Genomic DNA, 26,232 nt, shown 5'->3' with positions numbered 1-26,232 from the left:
AGTTCCTTATAGTGCATTGTCTTAGTGCTATACTACAAATGGCCACTATATAAAGCCTTAAATAAAATCCCTAAGACATTCCGTAGTTTTTAAATGTTGAAACAAACAGCAGTTATCTTTAAGAGCTAATTTTCCCAAGCAAAAAACAAAACAAAAACCAAACAAACAAACAAACAAAAACCCCGTAATAGCCACATACCGTAGCAGGCAGTAAATACATATGAGGAAAAAAGGATTTTAAAATAGATTTTTATTGGCAAAAATAAAAATAAAATAAAACTAATCTGAATCAGGTTCCTTCTTCTTTCTTCTTGTCCCTTTTGAGTAAGTCCCAGGCTCTGTTCTTTCTTTGCCATCAGTTCGTTGTGTCAGCCACTCCTTTTCTAGCTGTTTCAGCATGTCTGCAGTGAGGAGTCCTTGCTGCACCAGTCTGGAAGCTAGGGATTTCTCTCCTCCATTGGGGACAGGTGGCTCAGCAGCTTTACTCCCTACAGTTTTGGTGCCGCGCACCCTTCTAGCTTGGCTCTTTAAAGTTCCTGACAATCGGGACCGGTTCTCTGTCGACAAGCTCTCCAAGTTCAACAGCTTATGTGACTCTGAAATTTTAATCAGTTTGGTGATGTTGTGTACACCATCTTGGATAATGCCATCTAGTTCTTTCTGGAGATCTCGAATGAGGCTGGCATCTGGAAACATATCTATAAACCGGTAGCTAGGAAAAGACATATTATGTTATATAGCAACAGCCCTTATCAGAATCATTGGGCTTATCTCAATGATGTAACTACATCTGGACACTGGACCCCAAATGTTCTGTTTTTGCAGACTCTGTCCAGTGCCTCTGCTCAGCCCCAACACACCTGAGGAATACTGTCATTATGAGGGTAGGTCATCACTCATATCTTAAGTGAATCATATTTTAAGGGGGACAGGCCCCTCCTTTGAGAATCACTGATGTAAAGCAGCACCTTTCAAATGTTAATATACAAATGAATCACCTGGGGAGCTTGTTAAAATGTAGTTTAAGTTTGGGGTGGGCCTGATATTCTCTAGTTCTAACAAGCTCCTAGGTAATACCAATGCTTTTGGTCCGGGGACCACCACCTGTGTAGCAAGAATCTAGTACACTTCCTCACCTACCTATCTGAACTGGAATCATAAGAAGTCCTTAGTCATTTTTAGAATGGGTATGAACAAGGCTCGACTGCCATAATGGACAATAAACATAACAGCACCCTGTAAAAATGTGCCTGTTACTTGAGAGAGCAAAAGACCATTCATAAAACCTTTGATTTTCCCTATTACTCAGAAAAATGAGAGTAGCTAAAGGAAAAATGTGATACCTTAGCCAAAGGTAAAGATCCAAGACATCATGGACAGCTTCTAAATCCATGAGGTCTTTAATATTCTTAGGTGGAAGTAATGGCCATTTAATATATCGGCGTAACCACGAGAAGGTCAGTGGCTCATTCCTGCTATACTGCCTGGCAAACTGAAAGAGAAGAAAAGAGTTTGGTGAAAGAATCAAAATGCACTTATATCTGCAATCAGAAACAGAAAGCACAACAAAACATTAACTGCAGTTGTATTTCAACAGGCTGGTTTCTTTCCTTCTTTATACTTTTCCAGACTTTTAAGAATATTTAATACTTCATAAAGATACCTTGAAGAAAAAAAGTAGGGGGGGGTGCTTTCCTTCATTTTCCAAAGCCAGGGCAATAATATGTACATCAGAAGTCGTACAAAAACTAACAGAGCCTAACTCTGTTAACTTTAATGAACATTTAATGTTACAAGTTTTGGACAGATATTTTTGAAGTCTCTCATTTCTACCCCTTTATGGAATGGTCCTGTAACTGCAAATATAAGCTGTATCTTGTCAATATCCTTCCTTATCATAAAGAAACTCTGAGGTGGCTTGGAGCAAGGTTGGGCATGAGTCGATCAAGCTGGTAAACAGACTCTGCACCTCTTCACTAGCTGTGTGGCTCTGGCCAAGCCATCACTCTGTGCTTCAGCGACCTCATCAACACCATGAGACCACCATACCTCCCTCTTGAACCACAGGACACTGTTGGGAGAATGTGCTCGGAAAACCAGGCTGCCCCCAACCCCCACAAATGCCAGGCATTATTATGCATCACAATGTACTATAGGAGACAGAAATACAACCATGTGAGACCTGTAGAGCAAAAGTTTAGCTTCAAGAATAAGCTGATTTCAAATCGTTCATGTCCTGATTAGGGAAAATTATCTCTAAATGTCTAACCTAAGTAAGGTCCATACTTCAGAGAGGCGAGGCAGTTTTAGAACAATTGTGGTTAAATAATGTTATGATTTTATTAAATTCAGTCATGCATTCTGCTAACACATGCCAAACAGAATAGCCATGAAGGATGGAAATGTGACCAAGCTAACCTGCTGAGCAGGACAAGCCAAACTTTAATATTTCTGGCCACAAACTAGTAAAAATCCAATACGTAAAAGAGCCAAGTATGGAGCTGTCCAAAAAGGGGAAGGGAGAGATACTTATCCATTCAGATACCTCCGTCCAACAGCTGGCCCTAAAGGAGCTCCCTGGAACACCATTTCCAAACAACTATCCTGCGGGGCACCAGAGGCCATCAATGGGATGGAGGTCTTTTAAAGGTCAGTCATAATGGTGATCCAGAAAAAAAGGAAAAATCTCTACCTTTCATATGCTAACAGTATCAGAACACATAAGCGACTGCCGGCCTCTACCATTCCAGACTTCTTACCCCTTAGTAAAATGCTTCTGCTTCATTAGAACAGCTGTTTGAAGGGTGGTAAAACAGAGTCAGGACCATGGACCCGAGCTCCATCCAGGTCACTTTTTTTTTTTTAATCTTTTTTTAACATTTATTTATTATCAAGAGACAGGGAGAGACAGAACACGAGCATGGGAAAGGCAAAGAGAGGGGGACACACAGAATCCAAAGCAGACTCCAGGCTCTAGCTGTCAGCACAGAGCCCGACGCGGGGCTCAAATTCACAAACCGCGAGATCATGGCCTGAGCCAAAGTCGGACGCTTAACTGACTGAGCCACCCAGGTGCCCCCACCCAGGTCACTTTATAGCATTTCAGACTTTATTCCAGAAATGTCAACCTTATGCTAACTAACTCTCTCATAAATGCCAGCTCTAAGAAACATATTTCCTAAGTAAATACCTGGGTGTGCAATACCTCTAAGACATATTAAAGGGAAAAGAAAAAGGCAAGTTGCAGAATAATTCATTATAATATTTATGGGAAAACACACCCACAAAACTAGAATTTCCATATGTACACATATGTAAGCAAATGCAACGGAAAAGGTCTGCAATGACACAAACTGTTAACTGTAGCTCTGTCAAAAGACTGAGATTGGGGGTGGTAGCCCAATTTAACCTATCCGTAATGTTTTAACTTCATGCAGTGAGAAAGCATTTATGTATTATTTGTGCGATTTGAAAGTAATTTCGAACATAAATTTAGAAACAGATTTGGTGAGAACACAGCCAGTACGCAGAATGCTGAGTTCTATATAGAAGACAGGGGCAAGACTAGAGTCAGAGGAGGGTTCCAAGAGGAGGCCCTTGGGTTTAGTGGGACAGGGAGGGCACTCCAGGAAGAGGCAACAGGGGAGAGGCAAGGGCTCCGCAAGGTGAGAGGACATGGCAGGACGCTGGAAGTTCAGCTTCCACTGCCCTTCCCTGCCCCCCTTTTTTGGGTGCATAAATGCTCCTCAGAAGGCAGAGGTTTGAATCCCTATGCAAATGAATAAGAAGGGGCTAAAAGCCCGGCACCAAACTCATACAAGACAGCAATCCCTGGCTCAGTGCCTTATAATCAGGAAAACCGAATACTATGACCACCACTAACCCCTACTCCCCTTCCCCTTCCAAAAAATATTAACCAATGCTACTAAGAAAGAAGTGTATTAGCGAGCACCTGGGTAGCTCAGTCAGTAGAGCATGTGACTCTTAATCTCAGGGTTGTGAGTTCACACCCCACACTGGGCATGACGCCTACTTAAAATAAAAATAAAAATAAAAAGCATGCAAAAAAAAAAAAAAAAAAGATGTATATCATCAGACCCCCTTCCCTCAAAAGAATTTGTCATTTAAGAAAAAAAGAGCCACTTTATATATAAGTTCTTATATAGTATCTTCTATGGAAAAGTACTCTCCAACTGTTTTACCTTGAATAACAAAGTACTGTTTAGGGAAATGCATTGACTTGAAACAACTCAAAATATAAAGATAAAGGCTTACCTGTAACAACGAAGAGCAGACAAAAGGCTGCTTCTTGTTGATAGGAGCTGTGCAGAAAACATACCTCACTCGTAGACTTAATGGAATATGCTGGATCAACTCTGCAGAAAATTTAAAATCATCCATATTGCAGACAAAATATTGCCCATCAACTTGTGAAAAGTCTACAAAAATATCCTGGAGGGAAAAAAAGATACATTATTCGACTGCCTAAGTGGCCATGAATAAAGTACTCAAGCCTACAAAAGACAATCTCTGAATCCTTAACAGTCTTCTAGAAAGGCCTGTTTAATTCACTGTCCTCACAGACTAAAAGACCTCCTCTATAGCTTTCCCAACCTGAAATACTCAGAAAATTCCTCAAGACAAAAGTTCCAGAAGATTTTGAGAGGAGGTTTTCACTTTCAAGATAAACCTCATAAATAACAATATCACAAAAATAGACTATCCACTGATGCCCACGAAGTTAATTAGTAAATGTCTGCAATATCAACCTTTTTGAAAAGATATTTTAGATATTTTAGAAGAGATTTAAAAGTAAGTTTTTACTTACAATGAGATTAGAAAGTGTTGTATCAGGGAGATGGTAGGCAAACATTTCAATCTGTTCCGCAGTTGGATGAAGACCAGCTGCCTTTAGTAAAAGAAAGAACAACTCTTAAGTTTCTCCTTCTCAGAGGACAACTTTTCTTAAGTTGTTTATAAAGTCCTATATTCAGGCTAAGCTCTCACCAAATGAGTTAAATGACAAGCATTTGAGTAAAAAAGAAAAAAGCAATGTCACTTTCCCATTTATCACCAATTGAGAAAGCTGATGAGATGGTTTAGTGACCCTGACCAATTATACCCACTGAGGTGGCTCATCAACCTTTCGCTGACATTTTAGTTAGTATTTCTCAAACCTCTGATGATCTGACAGAGTACCAAAAATGCTTTCCAGGGTCTCCGTTATCTTCACTGAACAAAAATGAACAAGGAAAACCCAATCGCTTTAACCAAGGCAATAAAACTGACAGACAAACATAGATAAATACATGAGAGAATGTCTATATGGAGGCCAGTCTCTCTTCAACTGTATCCCAGTATTAATAAGGCGGGTATAAGCAAAAAGAGAAAGAGAAAAGGAACGGGAAACACAAAGAGCAAAGGATGAAAGGAGCAAAGGAGGAAAGAAGACAGACCCGAGTCACGGGAGGGACGAAGAGTATGGGCACAAAAAATGAGGCACACAGGGGAAATGGGAGTGTGTCCTTAGCAACTGCACTCTTAACAAAAGCTACAGAAAGGATTTCAACCACAGCTTTCCTCCAGGAATTTTCCCTTGCATCAACTCATTTATATTCCCCTTTTACTAGGGTCACTGAAAAACGAGATGAGCCACGTTAATTTATAAGTAAATTTTCTAGGCAACTTAAATTATGAGTTAACAAACTTATAACTAAAATACATATGCTGCTGCCTCGTTAACCGCACTAACCAAAAGTTAACCTCGTCCGAACTGGCTCAAAGTTATATCGCTTAGTACTGTTTTTGCCCCACACTCAAGAGTTTCTTCTACATTCAAGCTTCTCACAATTTTTCAGCTGGCTGTCACAGCGGGGTGCCCACCTGAGGCAACTACGCCCCTCTCCCCACCCAATGCTAGAGTACAGAAAGAACTCAAGGAAAATCAGGTTTACTAAACTCGTTCAATCTGGATCTTCCATTTGCTCACCATTCTCTAATGAAGGGGTCCCTAGAGCTCTCCAAAGCAGTAAAGTAGGGCTTTCTTGACAGGATTTTCATGGCACAAAACTTTCGTTTGCTTATTTCTGTTTCCAGGTGTCTGAGGCAAGGGTCCGGAAGGTGAGTGAAGGAAGGAATGACTGTCCTTCGCAGACAAGTAATGAACATGTTACACCTTACCTTTATGGGATCCACAGGCCTGTTCAAAATTTCTTTTAGTAAATTGAGATCTTCTCGATTCATTGTTGTCACTTCTCCTTCTTTATATTTTGAACTGAATCGGCCAGCTCTGCCAGCAATCTGTAAGGCCTGAGAGGTGGTAATTGGTTCTATTTCCTTCTCTCCCTTTTCATTGATAGTGGGTTTTATAAGGGAGTAAAAAATAATTCTTCTTATGCTCCTGAAATAGAAATAAAAGTAATCTCAATACAGACTGCTGTATAGAAAACTCCCCATCATTTGGGTCACTACAGACAGAAATGTTCACTCCAGTTCTAGTTTAGACCTGCTTACAATCTTGTCCACTCTTTACAATATAAGAGAGGTTTGTCAGTAATTCTTTTCCTTCCCATTAAATAGTACTTTTTAACAAATGTATAAATTTACTAAAAACCATTAAACTGTGCAATTACAATGAACTGTGGAGTGTGTAAATTATACTTCAATAAGGTATAGAAAATGACTTTTTTTTTTTTTTTTTTTTTTTACCAGTAAACCATATAAAGTGCTATCAGACTGTTTTTAAAAGTTGGCTCCTATTGGGGAGCCTGGATGGCTCGGTCTGTTGAGCGTCTGACTGTTGGTTTCGGCTCAGGTCATGATCCCAGGGTCATGGGATCAAGCCCCATGTTAGGTTCCATACTGTGCATGGAGCCTGCTTAAGATTCTCTGTCTCTCCCTCTGCCCCTCTTCCCTGCTCTTGCTCCCTCTCTTTCTCTAAAATAAAGAAGTTGGCTGCCATTAATAGCTTTGAATACTTCTTGGATTCCAAAAGGTGTAACTGCCTTGACTCCTCAGAGAAAATACTTAGACACAACACTGTTACTCCTAGAGATACTGGCCAGCCCCACATTCATAATGGGCACTCATACACCTGCTGAGAAACTGAAAATAAAGTGAGATACTATAACAGGTTAGTGGGAGACAGTGTCATTCAAAATCCCTAGTGCGATGTGATATTTTCTTTTTATTCCCTCAAGAGATGTCAGCAAGATAAACCTCACGACTGTATTATAATACCCATTCTCCTAAACGTTAAGTGTTTGGTCATTCTAATTCCAATTAGAAAACCCACAGAATACCCATGATTATTAAAAACAAATTACTTACAAATTAAGTCCCATGCCAATTGCATCTGTAGCAACCAAGATTTTGCATGGATCATCAGGATCATTAAACTTTTTTGCTTGAGCAAGTTTGGTCCCTAAAACAAGAACAGTTTACGTTCGCTCAGTGCTCTCAATCTTTTACCATATCACACTAAGTAGATCTTAGAACCCTCATCTCTCATTCTCCATTCTTCTGAATAAAACTCTTACTGATTCAAACTTACTGCTTTATGTCCTCAAAGAGCCACTTACCTTTCGTTCCTACTCCTTTAAATATCCTGACATAGAGCAACACAATCCCCTACTAGCCCCATTTCTGAGAAACTTATAAAGAGATTTCAGGACTACACCTTTAAGACGATGTACCAAGCTCATATTTTAATGACATTTCTGTAACAAAATCATCAACTCAACATTTAAAATACAGTCTAACAAGAGCAGCAAGAGCTATAATTAAAAAACTTCTATCCCCACCAAGATGAACTAGAGAAATATATTTATTTTATTTGACACATAACAAATTACTAATGTATCAAACAACCTTATTCAGTACCTTTTACTGTGTTTTCTATACACATCTCAACATAAATGACAAAAATAAGAGACTTCAGGTCCCTGTCATGATGAAAGCCAATAATTACCAGGTGGGAGACTGCCATATATAACAGCTGATTCCAATCCCCGGATTTCAATCTGTCGACTCACAGAATAAATATCATTCTTGCTAAAACAGACAATGCAATCCCCAGGCCGAAGGTTGTCTAATGATTCTAGTGCATGATCCAGCACAGAAATGGGGGTAAGCCTCTTATAGTTTCGAACCTACAATAAAGACATGATATTGTAAAATAACACAACTAACTCAACTTCCTATCACTATTAGGTGAAAAATGGGCAGAGCAATCAAAAGCAGCTAAAAATTGACAGGTTCCAATGTTTTTACATTTACATGGTATTTTACAATATAGAAAAACATTTATTTTCATATTATAAATGTTACCATCAGTTCTCATTGGTGTTTTCTAAATTAACAAAATGTTATATACAGCATGCCAAATTTTTTTTTAAATGTTCTTTATTTAAAAGTTTACTTATTTTTGAGAGAGAGAGAGAGAGAGAGGGAGCACGAGTCGGGGAGGGGCAGAGAGAGGAGGGGAGAGAGAGAATCCCAAGCAGGCTCCGTGCTGTCAGTGCACAGCCCGAGACGTAGAGCTCGAACTCACAAACCGTGAGATCATGACCTGAGCTGAAGTCAAGAGTCAGACGCTTAACCAACTGAGCCACCCAGGCACCCCCATGTCACAGAGTTTCAAAGCACTTTCATATACATTCGATTTTTGTGGCAACTTGGTAAGTTCAGAGGTTTACTAACTATTATTTCAATTTTATGAAAAAGCAAAATAAAGTCCACATAAAAGATCAGGTCTGATAAGGATTCCTTCGGTTCTAGCCTTCTGCAATCTGCCTAACAACGCAAAGCTAGTTAACAGCAAAGCTAAGACTAGAACCCAGAATTTTTTCCACTACATCCCACCCTCTCTCTGAAAGCTGAACACAAAACTGATGAACCAATTTTTAAGTATTTCTTCATCTTATTAAAGAACTATAGTAAAAAAAAAAAAAAAAAACAACACAAAAAATTAGGACTGAAAGGAAACCAGTTATTTTCTACTCTCCATGTTGGAGAAAGGGATACAAACTATCTCTAGCAAAAGGCCCTAATCTCCACCTTTTGGGATGAGCACTGGGTGTTGTATGGAAACCAGTTGGACAATAAACTTCATATATTGAAAAAAAAAAAAAAAAGGCCCTAATCTCTGACATCCAAAATTCTGAAAACCATATGCTTTTGCTAAGCCTCAAACTTCCAACATTCCTGACTTATTTAATTCTAAAGAGAACTGCTCACACTCCATAAGGCGTTGTCAAGAGAAGATTACGAGTCTCTTTGTACTTTTGGAAGGCTTGGGGTATGATGGTCATTCCGCCGGAATTCCAGATCATGAGGTTCAACCAAACACGTATGATCTAGCCAACTGTGAGGAAATGACACTTTCTTTTTAGTTAAGTTCTGACTTTGCTGCTATCTGGGACCCCTGAAGCCACTGCTGGGGTACTCCAGGCTATTTGCTATGCCACCTTGAGAACAAAGCATGTGATCTACCTCCACTTCCTCTCCCGTCGTGTACATGAGCTCAGTAACCAGGTCAATGGCAGCAGATTCTCCACACAAATGGACTTCTTCAGCACAGAGTCCTGTTAAATGTAAAATCAATAGTTTTTTAAAGATACGAAATTAAATATTTCACACTTTATATAACAAAAATACTTGAAGTTTCCTTACCGATTGCTCTATAACTTTACCAAGTGTTTTCATCGATATTATCTCTTTGATAATTATCTCTTTGATTCAAACCTCACAACAACCTTCTAGCGGGCAAAGATTATCTCTATAAATCTCAGTGTTTTTTTATTTTATTTATATTTTATTTTATTTTTATTTTACTATTTTGAGAGAGACACAGACGGTGCAAGCAGAAGGGAGCAGAGAAGGAGAGAGAGAGAGGATCTCAAGCAGGCTCCATGCTGCCAGCACCGAACCCAATGCGGGACCTGAACTCATGAAACTGTAAGATCATGACTTGAGCCAAAACGAAGAGTCAGATGCCTAACCAACTGAGCCACTCAGGCACACCAATCTCAGTGCTTTTAAACTGCTTTGGCTATGGTTTTGAGTCCACTACAGAGTAAAGCCAGCAAAGGACCAGAACCTGGCATTCTGATGGTTAGTACTGAATCTTATACTTGTGTTTTTCAAATTAGGCTCCAATGGAATGACTGAGGTACCTCGGAGGCTGGGGACCGGAGGGTAAAAGAAACTCCAAGCTCCTTACCACTGAGCAGATCCACTCTCATTTTAAATTATAGGCTTTAAGGTATATGATTTGTTTGAAGAGAGAGTTCAGCTATTTGTTTTTAAGTTTGCAAACACCTGCCCTATAACACAATGATCAAAAATTCACTCCAATATCGAGCAGTAGAACTATTCATTCATGTCCATGGACCTCAAGAACTCCAATTCCAGGAGCCTATCCTAAAGAAATAATAAAATAAAGAAATAAAAAGCTATGGCCACAGAAATTTTTACTGTAGCACTATCAATAATAGGAACAAATGTTCAACTCTGTGGAAAAAATAGTATAGCTCTTCAATGGAGAATGTGCAATATTAATATGTGGCGTGACAAAAATCCATGAAACAAGAGAACAGAAAAAAACACAAGATACAAAATAATATATTCACAAAACACCATATGCACGAGGAAAAAGACCGCATGAAACACCAAAATGTTAAGATGGTTGTGTAAAGGTGGCGAGATTTGAACATTTTAACTTTAATTAACCGATTATGCTAACTTTATAGTAAGAAAACTGGACCTCCCATTTTTAAAATAATATTTAGGAACTAAGAACTCACACTAGGCTGACATTTTGTTTGATTTGTGTCAAAAAGAGAGGATCCTAAGAACTCTATCTGGCAATGTCAAGCAGAGAAATGCAACTCCGTGCAGAGGTCACAAAGCACGGGTGTTAGCATTAAGACCACCAACCTAGAAGCGCTCTGGTCCAGGCCCATCCTCTGGCTGGATCTTTAATCATTTGAATTTCATCAATCACAGCCACTTCATCTAAAATAAAAATTCGTCATGAGCAATGCAATATACTTAAATAATACTATAAACAAATTATAGCACCCAAACTCGAGCTTTCATCACCACCATAATCACCACTATCACTTGCTCACGAAGCACTTCTTTTCTGGCAGGCTTGTTCTAAGTGCTTTACAATTTTAACTCATTTAATCCTTACAACAAATCTATGCCATAAGTATCATCATTCTAGCCGTTTTATAGAAGAATAGACTGAGGCCCAGAGAAGTTAAGTCACTGGCCCAAGCTTATACAGCATGTAGAGTGATCAAGTTTAAGATCTAAAAACATAAAATTCTAACCCAGGCGATACAACATCTAGTAGGTTCATTTGTCCTATTTTTTGCAATCTCAGAGGGAGCCTAGAGAATCTACTTAATAAGAACTAACATATCCACAGGGTAGTAAAAGAAGTAAGCATCTAGGCTTCCAGGAATAAGGAGCAGACAGTCCTACTGTAAATGAAGCTTCTCTATCACATGAACCCAGACAGGTGTCAGGAGCAGAAAATGGGATAGAAAGTGTAATTTCCTGAGCTCTAGCTATGCTCATTCTTAGGGGTTTTAAAACCTCATCACTAAGGCAAAAATTAGTGCCTCGTTTTATTTTCTAACGCCAAAAAGATTTTATTTTTTTAATGTTCATTTTTTATGAGAGAGAGAGCAAATGAGCGAGCAGGGGGAGGCGCAGTGAGGGGGACAGAGGATCCAAAGTGGGCTCTGTGCTGACAGCAGAGAGCCAAATGAGGGGCTCGAACTCACAAACCATGAGATCATGACCTGAGCCAAAGTCAGACGCTTAACCGACTGAGCCACACAGATGCCCTTGCCAAAATGTTTTCAACCATATTATTTTATTCTCCTTGTGTCATATCAATTATATTTTAATCTTCTTCCTCAAATACCAAGGAGTTGAGAAGAGCACATTAAAAAAAATTAATACACCCATAATAACATTTAGGAAACAAAAGAGAGGACGTTTTATACTGAAAAACCATCAGATTAAAAATTACTTATTCCAATTGGGTACATACAAACAAGACTAGAAAAGAAGAGACAGAAGAGGGAATTTTGATTTATGAACTCCTGTGCTATTAGAATGTCTACAATGTGTTACTTTTATAATAAATTCATTTGTAAAAAAACTACTCAGAAAGTTACGATTATTAAAATGAAAAAGCTAACTAGAGTACATAATGTGTAATTCCTATTTAATATACACACTCACAATGCACACATAAGTATATGCATACACAATACAAACATAAACATAGAAGAAATCTGGAAAATACACACCACAGCGTTAACACTTGTTGATTCTGGATGAGTAGGACTGGGAGGTTATGGGTTTTTTCCTTCTCTTTGCATTTATGTTTATATTTTCTATAACAAAGATATGACTGCTTACTGGTAAGGAAAGTTAATTTTTATTTAAAATATCTTCAGGGGCGCATGGGTGGCTCAGTCGGTTAAGCGGCCACTCTTGGTTTCAGCTCAGGTCTTGAGCTCACAGTTTGTGAGTTTGAGCCCCATGTCAGGCTCTGCACTGACAGCACAGAGCCTGCTTCGGATTCTCCTCTCTCTGCCCCTCCCCTGCTAACACACACCTCCCCCCTTCAAAATAAACATTTAAAAAATAAAATTAAACAAAATATTTTCAAAACTAAATAGAAGTTCATTGCAGTGCAATATATAATAATGAAAAACCTTAAACAACCTAAATATTCTTTAGTAGGGGAATTAACAATTTTAGTTGTAAGATGGAATTTTCGTTATAAGTTTAAATGAATAAACGCGATATATATATTTATGATACATATTATACACATAAGATAAACATATAATATACATATAACAAGACTAGTTCTAAAAACATGCTGCATAGAGTACCAAGCAAGTTGTGGAACAATAATACAGTATGATAATCACCTGACTGTTCTGAATCATACAATCCATAGTATCGATAGGTAACATGTATCGGTGATGTAAAAAAAGACAGGAAAGATATACACCAAACACTTGACAGCAGCTGGATCAAAAAAGGAACTAACTGGGGAGTGGTAAAAAGGAACCAATTATACTTGTTAACATTTTAGTTCCTTTAAGAGAAAAGGGGAGAGGAACATTCACAAGCAAACACCACCAAGAGTCTGACATTTATTAGTGAGCACTGGTGAGCACTGGGTATCTGTTGTCCTATTCGTCTCAATTTAAAATTTTTTTCACAATAAAAACACATTTCATATATTTAACTATATTTTAAAATAAAAAGTTACTAAACCGTAAAGGTTCTTAAATGGCATGTACATACAAGGAGTTGTAACACTGCACATCTCAACTGTACAAGCAACATGGGCAGCCTGTTTCCCGTCTGGCTCCACCGTCACACGCTCTTCACCTGTTACCAAGTCACACGGCACGCCCTAAGGTGACAAAAAGATATCTGGAGTTATTGCCGTCTTTAAAATAATAGCAAAAAGAAGTTTGGGTTGTTTAATATTCTCACCATTACCATCAAATTTATTCCCAAACCTTTAAAAAAATTTTATGAAAGCCACTCTTACACAAAGTATGTCAACTTGGAAACACCTCTAATTAGCTAAATTCTCAGGTATCAAAAACATGAGACAGTGTAGCAGTTTCACTTAACTTTGTATATTTCTGCACTGTAGCAGTTTATTAAAATAAAACAAATGTGAATTGTTTCTGGATTCAGGAAGAATATCATAAGTAATATTTAAGAATGGAAAGACCTCCTGGGGTGCCTGGGTGGCTCAGTTGGGTAAACACCCAACTCCTTTTTTTTTTTTAGCATCCAACTCTTAATTTCAGCTCAAGTCATAATCTCAGTTCATGAGATGGAACCCAGTGTCCCGCTCTGCACTGCGAGCACAGAGCCTACTTGGGATTCTATCCCTCTCTTTCTCTGCCCCTCCTCTGCGCTCTCTAAATAAATAAACATTAAAAGAATTATTTAAAAAAAAAACAAAAAAAAACAGAAAGATCTCCTAATATAATTCCTTGCAAGGAACAACATTAATACTATCGTATAATAGTTTGCCCAGAAATTAAGGCATTCCTCAGGACGAAGTGCTTTTGGTGCTAAATCTGGGAAAGTCTAGGCAATCTGGGACAGCCCATCTCCCTAGTGACCTAAAACTAATCACAAGGAAACATCTGACATGTCCAAACTGAATGACAGTTTACCACAGATGACCATTAGTCGTCCAAAACATAAAGGTTATGAAAGATGAAAGAAGGATCCTAGGAACTGTCCTAGATTAATGGAAACTAGAGACAGGAGAACAAAATACAGTGCTGGCACCCTGGACAGAATACTGGGGGGTTGGAAGAGAATGGGGGTGGTATTACTGACAACTGGCAAAATGTGAATATGGAATGTAGATTAAGTAATAGTATTCTATCAATATTAAATACCCTGCTGTAGATAAATGCCACGTGGTTATGCAAAACAAAGTCATTGTTCTGAGGAAATATTTTCTTAAATATTTATGGATAAGGAGGCATTATGTATGCAAATTACACAAATTATTCTGAACAAAAAAACAGAATACAAGTTATCTACCCAAACTGGTTCATCTTACATTATAAAGTTATAATAAAACAGTGAACCAAAATGTGGCCCATTTAGTGAAACGATGCCTCAGAATACAGGGCATTCGGTCCTTTTCAGGTTTATCATTACTTCTTTTTGATAGCATCATAGTCTGATCTAAAAAAAAGGTAAATTAAATATCGTATCAGAGTTAGGTTAACTCTGAGGAAGCAAAGGAGGACTTCAGAGGGAGTTTCAACTATATCAGTATTTTATTCCTTAAAAAACTAAATAGAGCAAGTATGGCAAAATGTTAGAATCTGATGGGAGTTGGGGAGTGGGTTCAGGTTATTTGTGTGTAATTCTCTGCACTTCTCTGTATTTGTGAAATATTCTGTGATAATTGTGTTTCATTCATTCTAATACACATTTTTTCACATTTTACTATCTCTGAAATCAGAATATATTTTAACAACTGACGGCAAGTCAGAGTCAGTTGACAGCATCTTTTTCTTTCTCAATTGTACATAAAATAGTGGTACATCTTACAAAGTACAATGAACTATGACAACTTTTATTAATGGCAAATTACTACATATGCCCTTTCCCAACTCCCACCTTCACCCTGCCCAGTCCTCCTTAACAAGAAAATTAGCAATTTTCAAGAAATTAACAAGAAAAAAAGCAAATACTTGGTAATATACTGACAGCAGCATTACTCTTTTCGAAGATCTCATGTGCCAATAATTTTAAAGGGCCACAATACACTCCAGATTTTGCTGACAAGTACTTCTGGATTGCATGATAAGTCTTTCCACTGTTTGTGGGGCCTGAATGGAATATTATCTTCCGCTGTATGGCTCTGGCTTCTGGGTACCTAAAACATAAGAAGGTAAACAGCTTAATCCCATTAACCTCAAAATCTACCTTGGCAAAGGTATCAACTGAAAACTATTCCAATGAAACATCTTGTTAATATTCACAAGAGAGCATCTTTGGAAACTAAAATTAAACGACAACTTTCAGATCCACAATAAAATAATGACTATTTTCTAAGACTGGCATTTACTAACTAGAGGACAGAAAAATCTAAATGCAAATTAATTTCTTGGATATTTTTGCTGTTGTACTAGTCCCTTTTCTTCAGAAGTTACTTCAAATAAGTTTAAATCCCATCCTGCTCCATAGACATGTTCACATCATTTCCACAGCTCTAAACACATGAACCTGTAAGTAAATATGCCTAGCCTTCTGAATTTCAACATATATAATATAATAATTGAGTCTTCTGCTTCTGGCCATGATGAATGGTACAGGACTTGCCCTCCCACCATAAACAAGTACAAAACTGGACAGTATATGCAGCAGCTGCTTAGGGACATAAACAGCAGACAGTGTAGGACTACAAGCCCTGAAACAAAGGAACACTTGAGCTGTGCCGTACTGCACCCCAGGAGGGCACAAGGAGGTGGAACCCAAGCAAAGTATGACAGTCCCAACGAGCTGAGCAGTAGCGAGAAAATTCAGAGATGCTAAAGCAGGTGGAATTTGAACGCAAACTGTGGAAAAGAAGAAAGGGTTCAGTGGAGAGGATGCCTTGAAGTCTATGTGAGGCTACCCTGTGGATCCTTGACCAAGGGCCGGGCTGAACATGGGCAGGGCCCACCAAACCACAAAGGGTTTGGGCAGAAAGTCTCAAAGGGGTGGCAAAGTGCTAGATGTTGGAGTTCCAGCCACAGTGTGGAAATGGTGAGAGCTCACACTGGAAAGTCCACACTTGAGTTGTAAGGCCAACACCCTAAACTAAGGGCTACTCTAGATTTGTCCTAATAAAACCTACAACCTAACTTGATCAGAATCAAGGGGAGATACCAGAATTAATTGCCTGTTTTTCTAGGGAAAACAACTCCTAGCCTCCTTATGATTTCTTGTCCAGCATACAACAAAAAATATTATAATGACATATATAATAATATATAATGATCACTAATCTCCCAAGATCAGAAACTGAAAATCTCAAATCCACAAATAAAGAAACTAACCAGTTAGGTGGTATTCTTAAGTCACTGATCTTACGTAGATCGTCCTTACATTCCAACACAGGAAATATCTGTTTCGCATGTCTCAAGAAAAATGGAAATAAATCATCCACATGAGCTGAAAAATAAAACACTACATTAACACATACAGTCTACAAGTTATCCATAACCAAACTCAGTGAAACTTTTCCTCTTAGTGAGCCACTTCAGGGGACACTGCCCCCAGGATAAAAAAAAACTCTGGAGCGAGGAATTCCTTTTCTGAGATCCTGCTTTGTCTTATGTTTTCTTCCTAATTTTGCTTACACTTTCTACAGAAACAACAAATTGGCTGTCAACCACCATGCTCTACTCCTCCAATATAAATAGGTAAAGATCAACTTGGGTGAAAGTTAAATTAAAAATAAACAACCTGGGGGCGCCTGGGTGGCTCAGTTGGTTAAGCGACCGACTTCAGCTCAGGTCATGATCTCGCGGTCCGTGAGTTCGAGCCCCGCGTCGGGCTCAGTGCTGACAGCTCAGAGCTTGGAGCCTGTTTCAGATTCTGTGTCTCCCTCTCTCTGACCCTCCCCCGTTCATGCTCTGTCTCTCTCTGTCTCAAAAATAAAAAACGTTAAAAAAAAAATTAAAAAAAATAAAAAATAAAAAAAATAAACAACCTGGATATATACATTAGAAAGAAGACCTATGGTTACTGAACAGAAATGGACCTGCAAACACTTTACATTTAAAAACCATAACCAAAGCCAAACTGCCGACGGGAACACAACAATAACGTTCTTATATTTTTTTCTTTTACATCAAGAACTCTGTCCTGATATGTGGGAGAAAAAAGTCAGTGGCAGAAACAAATGGAATCCACCATGTATTAATTCTGTCTTCTGTGAGAGTTCACTTCACTGCGGCCTGTACACAACACAGAGTGGAGAGTAGAAGGTCAAAGCCCCTGCCTTTCTCAAGCTTAAGATATACTGTTGATTTAATAACCAGTTCAGGGACCCACTATAAAAGCAAAATGACCTCTGAACGCCTGGGTGGCTCAGTCTGTTAAGTGTCCGACTTCAGCTCAGGTCATGATCTTGCCATTCGTGGGTTCAAGCTCTATGTCAGGCTCTGTGCTGACAGCTCAGAGCCTGGAGCCCGCTTCAGATTCTGTGTCTCCCTCTCTCTCTGCCCTTCCCCCACTCATGCTCTGTCTCTCTCTCTCTCTCTCTCCCAAAAATAAATAAACCTAAAAAAAAAAAAAATTTAAAGCAAAACGACCTCAAAGGCCTCCTATGAAAGCATGGAATTATTTACAGGATGTTAATAAGCTCTGACCAGAGAAATAAACATGAAGTATGGGAAGAAATACAAAGTATGTTCAACACATTTTTAAAGAGATTTTTAAAAGTCTCTAAACACTTGCCTGCACTGAAGCAAATATCATTCAAAATAATGTGAATGTCCACATCCAGGGAATGAGATTGCATGATATAATTTCTAAAGCTTATGAATGCTTGATGGAAGAGACGAGCTGCAGGAAATACAAAACCAAAATAGGTTAAGACTTAGTCTTCATTTCATTTCTTATTTATGAGTGTACATATACAGGGGCACCTGTTAACTGTTGGACTCTGAATTTCAGCTCAGGTCATGATCTCACCATCTGAGCCCCACATTGGGCTCCGTGCTGGCAGCACAGAGCCTGCTGGATTCTCTCTTTCTCTCCCTCTCTCTCTCTGTCCCTCTCCTGCTCATGTGCACGCTCTCAAGATAAGTAAATAAACGTATAAAGTGTATATACACGCAACACACCTAACTCATCAAAGTGATTTTGGTGGGGGGCACCTGGGTGGCTCAGTCGGTTAGGTGTCCGACTTCGGCTCAGGTCATGATCTCACAGTTCTTGGGTTCAAGCCCCGTGTCGGGCTCTGTGCTGACAGCTCAGTGTTTAGAGCCTGCTTCAGATTCGGCGTCTCCCTCTCTCTCTGTTCCTCCCCTGCTTGTGCTCTGAATCTTTCTCTCTCTCTCAAAAATAAATAAACATTAAAAAAAAATTCAAAGTGACTTTTTTTTTGAGGTGGGGCCAGGGGGTCTACAGCTGGTTTACTATCATCTGACCAAAAGTGAAATCCTAGCACAACAGGAAGGAAAGCTAAACACACAGCTCCCTTGCTGTGTGTCCAGCACAGCAGATGCATCTTGCCCAACTCCTGCCAAGACAGAAGCAAAGGTCAGGGAAATCCTCCAGACTACACCCATGCACTTATTTCCAGGGCACACTAGGTCTCACACAATACTGACAAAGATGTAATCTAAGAAGTAATAAAATAATATCTCTAATAGAAATGCTAGTAGCCTTACCATCGAGTCCATAATCAGCACCCAGTTTCTGAATTTCTTTCCTCTTGTAAAACTTGTCTAAGATCTTCTTTACTTCATCTGAAAGAAAGATTTGCTTAACATTGGTTTTCCAGATGGAGAAAGGCCCAAAGAGCAAAAGATACTTGAAATCCTAATACTCAAGCCAGCGGTCTACTGAGTGCTGTAAGCAATTAAAGGTTTTAGTTGACCACGAGCTCTTTATGGTTTAATAGTGCAATGGGCTGTCCAGAAAAATTATAGTCAAACAACAGAATATTCCTGTTTACTGCAGAAGAATAAGCAACGCACCACAGGATTAGACATGGTCCCTAGCCTCCATCAGGCCACTTTTAGATAACTGTATTCTGTTTCATTTACTTACAAGCATTCTAAACATCTAATAGTGAGCGGCCAAAAAGTATCTAGAAAGACAACCAGTACCGCAAGGACCAGATCATCATGTTTTTATGTAAATGACTAAAGAGGTGAGGGATGATCTTTAGTTGGAAGATGATGGTTTTAAGAAGAACAGACTGGGGCGCCTGGGTGGCTCAGACGGTTGAGCGGCCGACCTCGGCTCAGGTCATGATCTCACAGTCTGTGATTTCGAGCCCCGCGTCGGGCTCTGTGCTGACAGCTCAGAGCCTGGAGCCTGCTTCGGATTCTGTGTCTTCCTCTCTCTCTGACCCTCCCCTGTTCATGCTCTGTCTCTCTCTCTCTCTCTCTCTCAAAAATAAATAAATGTTAAAAAAAAATTAAAAAAAAAAAGAACAGACTACACTTATTTTGTTCTAGATGGCATAATTAAAGCCAGTGGGAAGTAAGGGATGCAGATTTCAGTGGAACTTATACAAGAACTTCTAACAATGAGAAGAGTGAAGGAAGCTGCCTCAAAAAAGTGCCAGCTCCTTGTCACTGGAAGTATTCAAACAAGGCTTAGAAAACTATTTCAAGGGTGACAGCAGAGAATCACTGTGCTAACAGGGGAAGCTGAGTTAGATGTCTGCTGAGGAAACAGGCCACTATAAATCAATAATGTCATAAGTGAAAATATTTTAATCAAGCTGAAATTGTATTAACACTGTACATGTTAAATATCACTGCATTATTCCACAGAGATAAACATTCTACTGATCCAGGCACACATGCTATATTGCTGGAAAGGCAGGCAAAAATGGAGAATACAGTCTTTGCCCACAAAACACAGAAAGGCCATCCAAAAAAATAGAAATGGAAGGAAAACTTCCAAACTCATTCTATGAGACCAGCATTACCTTGATTCCAAAACCAGACAAAGATCTCACGAAAAAGGAGAATTGCAGGCCGTTATCCCTGATGAACATGAATGCAAAAAATCTCAACAAGATGCCAGCAAATTGAATTCAACAGTCCATTAAAGGAATTATTCGCCACAATCAAGTGGGATTTATTCTTGAGCTCCAGGGATGGGTCAATATTCACAAATCAATCAATGTGATACACCACATTAATAAAAGAAACGATAAGAACCATATGATCCTTGGGGTGCTTGGGTGGCTCAGTCAGTTGAGTGTCCCCACTTTGGCTCAGGTCAGGTCATGATCTCACAGTTCATGAGTTCAAGCCCCGCATCAGACTCACTGCTGTCAGCAGAGTCCACTTTGGATCTTCTGTCCCTCTCTCTCTGTCCCTCCCCCTGCTGGCACTATCTCAAAAATAAATAAACATTAAAAAAAAAAAAAATATATATATATATATATATGATCCTCTCAATAGATACAGGAAAAGCATTTGACAAATACAGCATCCATTTTGATAAAAACCCTCAACAAACTAGGGATAGAAGGAACATATTTCAACATCAAAAAAGCCATATACAAAAGACCCACAGCTAATAACATCCTCAATGGGCAAAAACTAAGCTTTTCCTCTAAAGTCAGGAACAAGACAGGAATGTCCACTCTCACCATTGTTATTTAACACAGGACTGGAAGTATTAGCCTCAGCAATCAGACAACAAACAACAACAACAACAAATAAAAGCCATCTCAACTGGTAAGGAAGAAGTCAAACTTTCACTATTCACAGACAACTATGTAGAAAACCCAAAAGACCCTGCCAAAAATTACTAGAACTAATACACAAATTCAGTAAAGTCACAGGATATAAAATCAACATACAGAAATCTGTTGCATTTCTTTACCACAATAATGAAGCAGCAGAAAGAGAAATCAGGGAATTCATTCCATTTATAATTGCACCAAAAACCATTAAGGTACCGAGGAATAAATCTAACCGAAGAGGTAAAAGATCTGTACACTGAAAACTATAGAAAGCTTATGAAAGAAATTGAGGAAGACACGAAGAAGTGGAAAAACATTCCACATTCATGGATTGGAAGAACAAATATCGTTCAGATGTCCATACTACCCAAAGCAACCTACACTTTTTTTTTTTAATTTTTTTTTTAACGTTTATTTATTTTTGAGACAGAGAGAGAGAGCATGAACAGGGGAGAGTCAGAGAAAGAGGGAGACACAGAATCTGAAACAGGCTCCAGGCTCTGAGCTGTCAGCACAGAGCCCGACGCGGGGCTTGAACTCATGGACCGCGAGATCATGACCTGAGCCGAAGTCGGACGCTTAACCGACTGAGCTACCCGGGCGCCCCAGCAACCTACACTTTTAATGCAATCCCTATCCAAATACCAACAGCATTTTTCACAGTGCCAGAATGAACAATTCTAAAATTTGTATGGAACTACAAAAGATCTGAAATAGCCAAAGCAATCTTGAAAAAGCAAAGCAAAGCTGGAAGCATCACAATCCCGGACTTCAAGCTATATTACAAAGCTGTAATCATCAAGATAGTATAGTAACTGACACAAAAACAGACACTCAGATCAATGGGAACAGAACAGAAAACCCAGAAATGGACCCACAACTACATGGTCAATTAATCTTTGACAAAGCAGGAAAGAACATCCGATGGAAAAAAGACAAGTCTCTTCAACAAATGGTGCTGAGCAAACCGGACAGCAACGTGCAGAGGAATGGAAGTTCCTCCACTTTCTTACACCATACACAAATATAAATTCAAAATGAATGAAAGACCTAAATGTAAGACAGGAAACCATCCAAATCCTAAGGAACACAGGCAGCAACCTCTTTGACCCTGACCGCAGCAACTTCTTCTATGTCACCAGAGGCAAAAGCAAAAATGAACTACTGGGACTTCATCAACATAAAAAGCTTCTGCACAGTGACAGAAATGATCAACAAAACTAAAACGGAAGATGTTTGCAAATGACATATCAAATAAAGGGTTAGAATCCAAAATCTACAAAAAACTTAGCAAACTCAACACCCAAAAAACAAACAATCTAGTTAAAAAATGGGCAGAAAACATGAATAGACAATTTTGCAAAGACAGTCAGATGGATGGCTAACAGAAATATGAAAAGATGCTCAACATGATTCATCATCAGGCAAATACAAGTCAAAACCACGATGAGATACCACCTCACACCTGTCAGAAGAGCTAGAATTATATACAAGAAACAACAGGTGCTGGAGATAATGAGAAAGGGGAATCCTCTTACACTGTTGGTGGGAATGCAAACTGGTGCAGCCACTCTGGAAAACAGTGTGGAGGTTCCTCAAAAAGTTAAAGGTAGAACTACCCTACCATCCAGCAACTGCACTGCTAGGTATTTACCCAAAAGATACAAAAATACAGATTCGAAGGGAATCATGCACCTTGAAGTTTACACCAGCATTATCAACAATAGCCAAGCTATGGAAAGCCCAAATGTCCATTGACTGACGAGTGGATAAAGATATGGTGTGTGTGTATATATATGCGCACGCATGCATACGTACGTACACACACACACACACACACACACACACACAATGGAATAATACTCAGCCATCAAAAGGAATGAAATCTTGCCATTTGCAATGATGTGGCTGGAGCTGCAGTGTGTTATGTTAAACAGAGTAAGTCAGAGAAACACAAATACCATATGATTTTGCTAATATGTGGTATTTAAGAAACAAAACAGATGAATATGTGGGATGGGGGTAAAAGGAGAGAAGGAAACAAACTATGAGAGACTCTTAGAGAACTGAGGGTTGATGAAGAGATGTGGGTGGGGGACAGGCTAGATGGGAGATAGGTATTAAGGAAGGCACTTGTTATGATGAGCACTGGGTGTTATAAATGATGAATCACTGAATTCTACTCCTGAAATCAACATTGCACGATATGTTAACAAACTAGAATTTAAATAAAATTTTGAAAAAAATACATAAAATAAACGAGGAAACTTGTTTAATGGGTTTAGGTTTTCAGTTTTGCAAGATAAAAAGTTCTGGAAATCTGTTTCACAACAATGCGAATATACTTAACCACTACTGACCTGTACACCAAAAATTAAGATGGTTAAGTTTTGTTATGTATTTTTTTACCACAACCTTAAGATAAATAAATAGTATTAATACCAATAATTATATTATTAAAATTATTATTTTAATAGTATTATTACATTATTAAAAGTACCCCAAAATAAAGACCTCCCAACTCCCATGTTAAGTGAAATAGCTAGCCTAACACTGTCTTCGAAGAACTGGTTAAAGAATAGCATATACTGGGGCACCTGGGTAGCTCAGGAGGTTAAGCGTCCAGACTCTTGATTTCGGCTCAGATCATGATCTCACAGTGGTGGGACTGACTGCTACGGGCTCTGCACTGACAGCGCAGAACCTGCTTGGGATTCTCTCTCCCTCTGTCCCTCCCCTGCTCGTGCTCTCTCTTCCTTTCTCAAAATAAATAAGTAAACTTAAAAAAAAAAAAAAAAGGAATAGCCATGAGTTCCAACACATTTTTCAGTAAAAGTATGATACTTCTTGGGGTGCCTGGGTGGCTCAGTTGGTTGAGCGTCGGACTTTGGCTCAGGTCACGATCTCATGGCTCATGAGTTCGAGCGCCAAGTCAGGCTCTGTGCTGACAGTTCAGAGCCTGGAGCCTGCTTCGGATTCTGTGTCTCCCTCTCTCTCTGCCCCTCCCCCACTCACTCTGTCTCTCTCAAAAATAAATAAACATTAAAAAAATTTTTTTAAGTATTTGTACTTCTGCCCCCCAAAACAAGCTTTGGCCTATAGTATGTTGTAGTCTACATTTTTAAATTACAATAGGAGTAGAGGATCTCTTTTGCATTGTTGGTGGGAATGCAAGCTGGTGCCACCACTCTGGAAAACAGTATGGAGGTTCCTCAAAAAACTAAAAATAGAACTACCCTACGACCCAGCAATTGCACTACTAGGCATTCGTCCAAGGGACACATGTGTGCTGTTTCAAAGGGACACATGCATCCCCATGTTTACAGCAGCGTTATCAACAATAGCCAAAGTATGGAAAGAGCCCAAATGTCCATCGATGGATGAATGGATAAAGAAGATGTGGTATATATATTTACACACGTATATATACACACAACGGAGTAGTACTCGGCAATCAAAAAGAATGAAATCTTGCCATTTGCAACTACGTGGATGGAACTGGAGGATATTATGCTAAGTGAAATTAGTCAGAGAAAGACAAAAATCATATGACTTCACTCATATGAGGACTTTAAGAGACAAAACAGATGAACATAAGGGAAGGGAAACAAAAACTATAAAAACAGGGAGAGGGACAAAACAGAAGAGACTCATAAATATGGAGAACAAACTTAAGGTTACTGGAAGGGTTGTGGGAGGGGGGATGGGCTAAATGGGTAAGGAATCTACTCCTGAAATCATTGTTGCACTATATGCTAATTTGGATGTAAATTTTTTAAAAAATTAAAAAGAAAATTAACAACAACAAAAATTACAATAGGAGTGACCAATGTTGCTTGTTGAAGGGAACTGCCTGAAAATAGCTTCTGGAGAGCTAGTGCCCTGTGCAGCTATACAATTCCCTCGGCCTCCCAGAGCTTCATTTGGTCTGAGGAAATTCCCTGCCTCCTTAATCGTTCAGAAACTAAAGACGTACAACCTTATAATCTGAAAATCCTTTTGAAACCATCCGCATGCCTCCCTGTCAAACCCATCCAAAGTTAGTTTGGGGAACAAAACACACTGCCACTTACTGATGCTAAGCGGACTCCTTTCTCTCTGGAGTCCTGGATGATCAGGATACAGACCACCTTAGGCGAGGACACCCTTATCGTGTTCTAACTTGTATTACGTTTGGTTATCCATACATCCTTTCTCCCCGCGACACTGTAAGTTTCTGGAGTGTTAAGTGCCAGTAAATTATAAAGACTCCTTAAAGCGATCCTCCTCTGGCTTTTCACTGACACCTCCCTTGCCCCTTCTCAGGGGTATCAGTTCTGGGCAGGGGCGAAGGAACAAAAAAGGATGCCAGAAAAAGCGGTCGTCCACCGAACGACGTAAGAAAGGCGAATCGTCCCATCGGAAGAGGGTTGAAACGATTCACAGAGAGCAGTAAAAGGAAAAAGACCACTTCTGAGGCGACATATAAAAGGATCACTAAGACGCAGCCCCAAGCTTGGAGGGGCTCACAAACCAGCGCGGTAGGCAGACACTGACAGGCACGATGACAACGCTTGAGGGGACCCGGGTTCTCCAGGGAAAGGGGATGCGGCTTCCTCGCGGCCACGCGTGGGCCTGCAGACACCCCCGCCGCCCTCGCTGGCTCCCGCACTCACTCTTGTCCAGAGGGCGGGTTAGCTCGGCCCCGACGTCGCCATCCGCGCTGGGGCCCTGGGGTTTCACAGTCAGCGGCACGAACAAGGACGTGTTCGGGGCTTTGGAGCCTCCTGAGGCAGAGGAGGAGGAGGAGGAGGCAACGGCAGACACGCGCCCCAAAGCCCCAGGAAGGGGTTCGACGTGGGCGCGAAGGGCAGAGCAGACGGCTGCCCGGTGGCCAGCCCGGCGCCCCGCCGGGAGCCGAGCCCACAACAGGGCACACCGGGAGAAGGACATCGAGGCCGCACGTCCTAAAGGAGGCCGGCGGGAGCAGCCCGGGACTTGGCGGTGGACAATGACGCGACCCGCCAGTGCCTACAGTCCAGAAAGACCCAGACCGCGCAGGGGAACTGCCCAGGATAACGCCCGATCAATAAGGAGAAGGTAGTGTCGTGCGATTGCTCATAAAGAAGAGGAAACGCTTAGAAATAAAAACCGGAAAAGATGAAGTTCTTATATTCTTTCTCTTTTTCATTATTGATTGGGCCGGCTTTCTCTAAAGAAAAGAAAGTAATCAG

The 26,232-nt window shown here is 39.8% G+C and overlaps 1 protein-coding gene across 2 annotated transcripts; it reads right to left on the bottom strand.

Annotated features, from left to right (window-relative positions):
* Positions 1-25,963, bottom strand: SUPV3L1 (Suv3 like RNA helicase). Of its 2 annotated transcripts, XM_047072875.1 has the most exons (15): positions 25,675-25,963; positions 18,978-19,055; positions 18,040-18,147; positions 16,635-16,749; positions 15,301-15,469; positions 13,348-13,459; positions 10,939-11,016; positions 9,493-9,584; positions 7,970-8,150; positions 7,330-7,423; positions 6,181-6,400; positions 4,829-4,909; positions 4,276-4,452; positions 1,344-1,492; positions 1-712 (listed from the first exon to the last, which is right to left on the bottom strand). In XM_047072875.1, the coding sequence occupies exons 1-15, from the start codon at positions 25,949-25,951 to the stop codon at positions 280-282; spliced, it is 2,364 nt and encodes a 787-aa protein (XP_046928831.1). In that variant the 5' UTR covers positions 25,952-25,963; the 3' UTR covers positions 1-279. The 2 variants fall into 2 exon arrangements, with proteins under 2 accessions (XP_046928831.1, XP_046928832.1); XM_047072876.1 differs by lacking the exons at positions 16,635-16,749; positions 18,040-18,147; positions 18,978-19,055 and having other exon boundaries at positions 3-712; positions 25,675-25,756.
* Positions 25,964-26,232: the final 269 nt, after the last annotated feature.

The sequence above is a fragment of the Lynx rufus genome, unplaced genomic scaffold (genome assembly GCF_022079265.1).
Source record: "Lynx rufus isolate CCGP_SWC_20201006 ecotype Redwood Valley unplaced genomic scaffold, mLynRuf1.p SCAF_11, whole genome shotgun sequence".
In the NCBI taxonomy this organism is placed as follows: Eukaryota; Metazoa; Chordata; class Mammalia; order Carnivora; family Felidae; genus Lynx; species Lynx rufus.
This window is presented reverse-complemented; position numbering and strand designations above follow the sequence as displayed.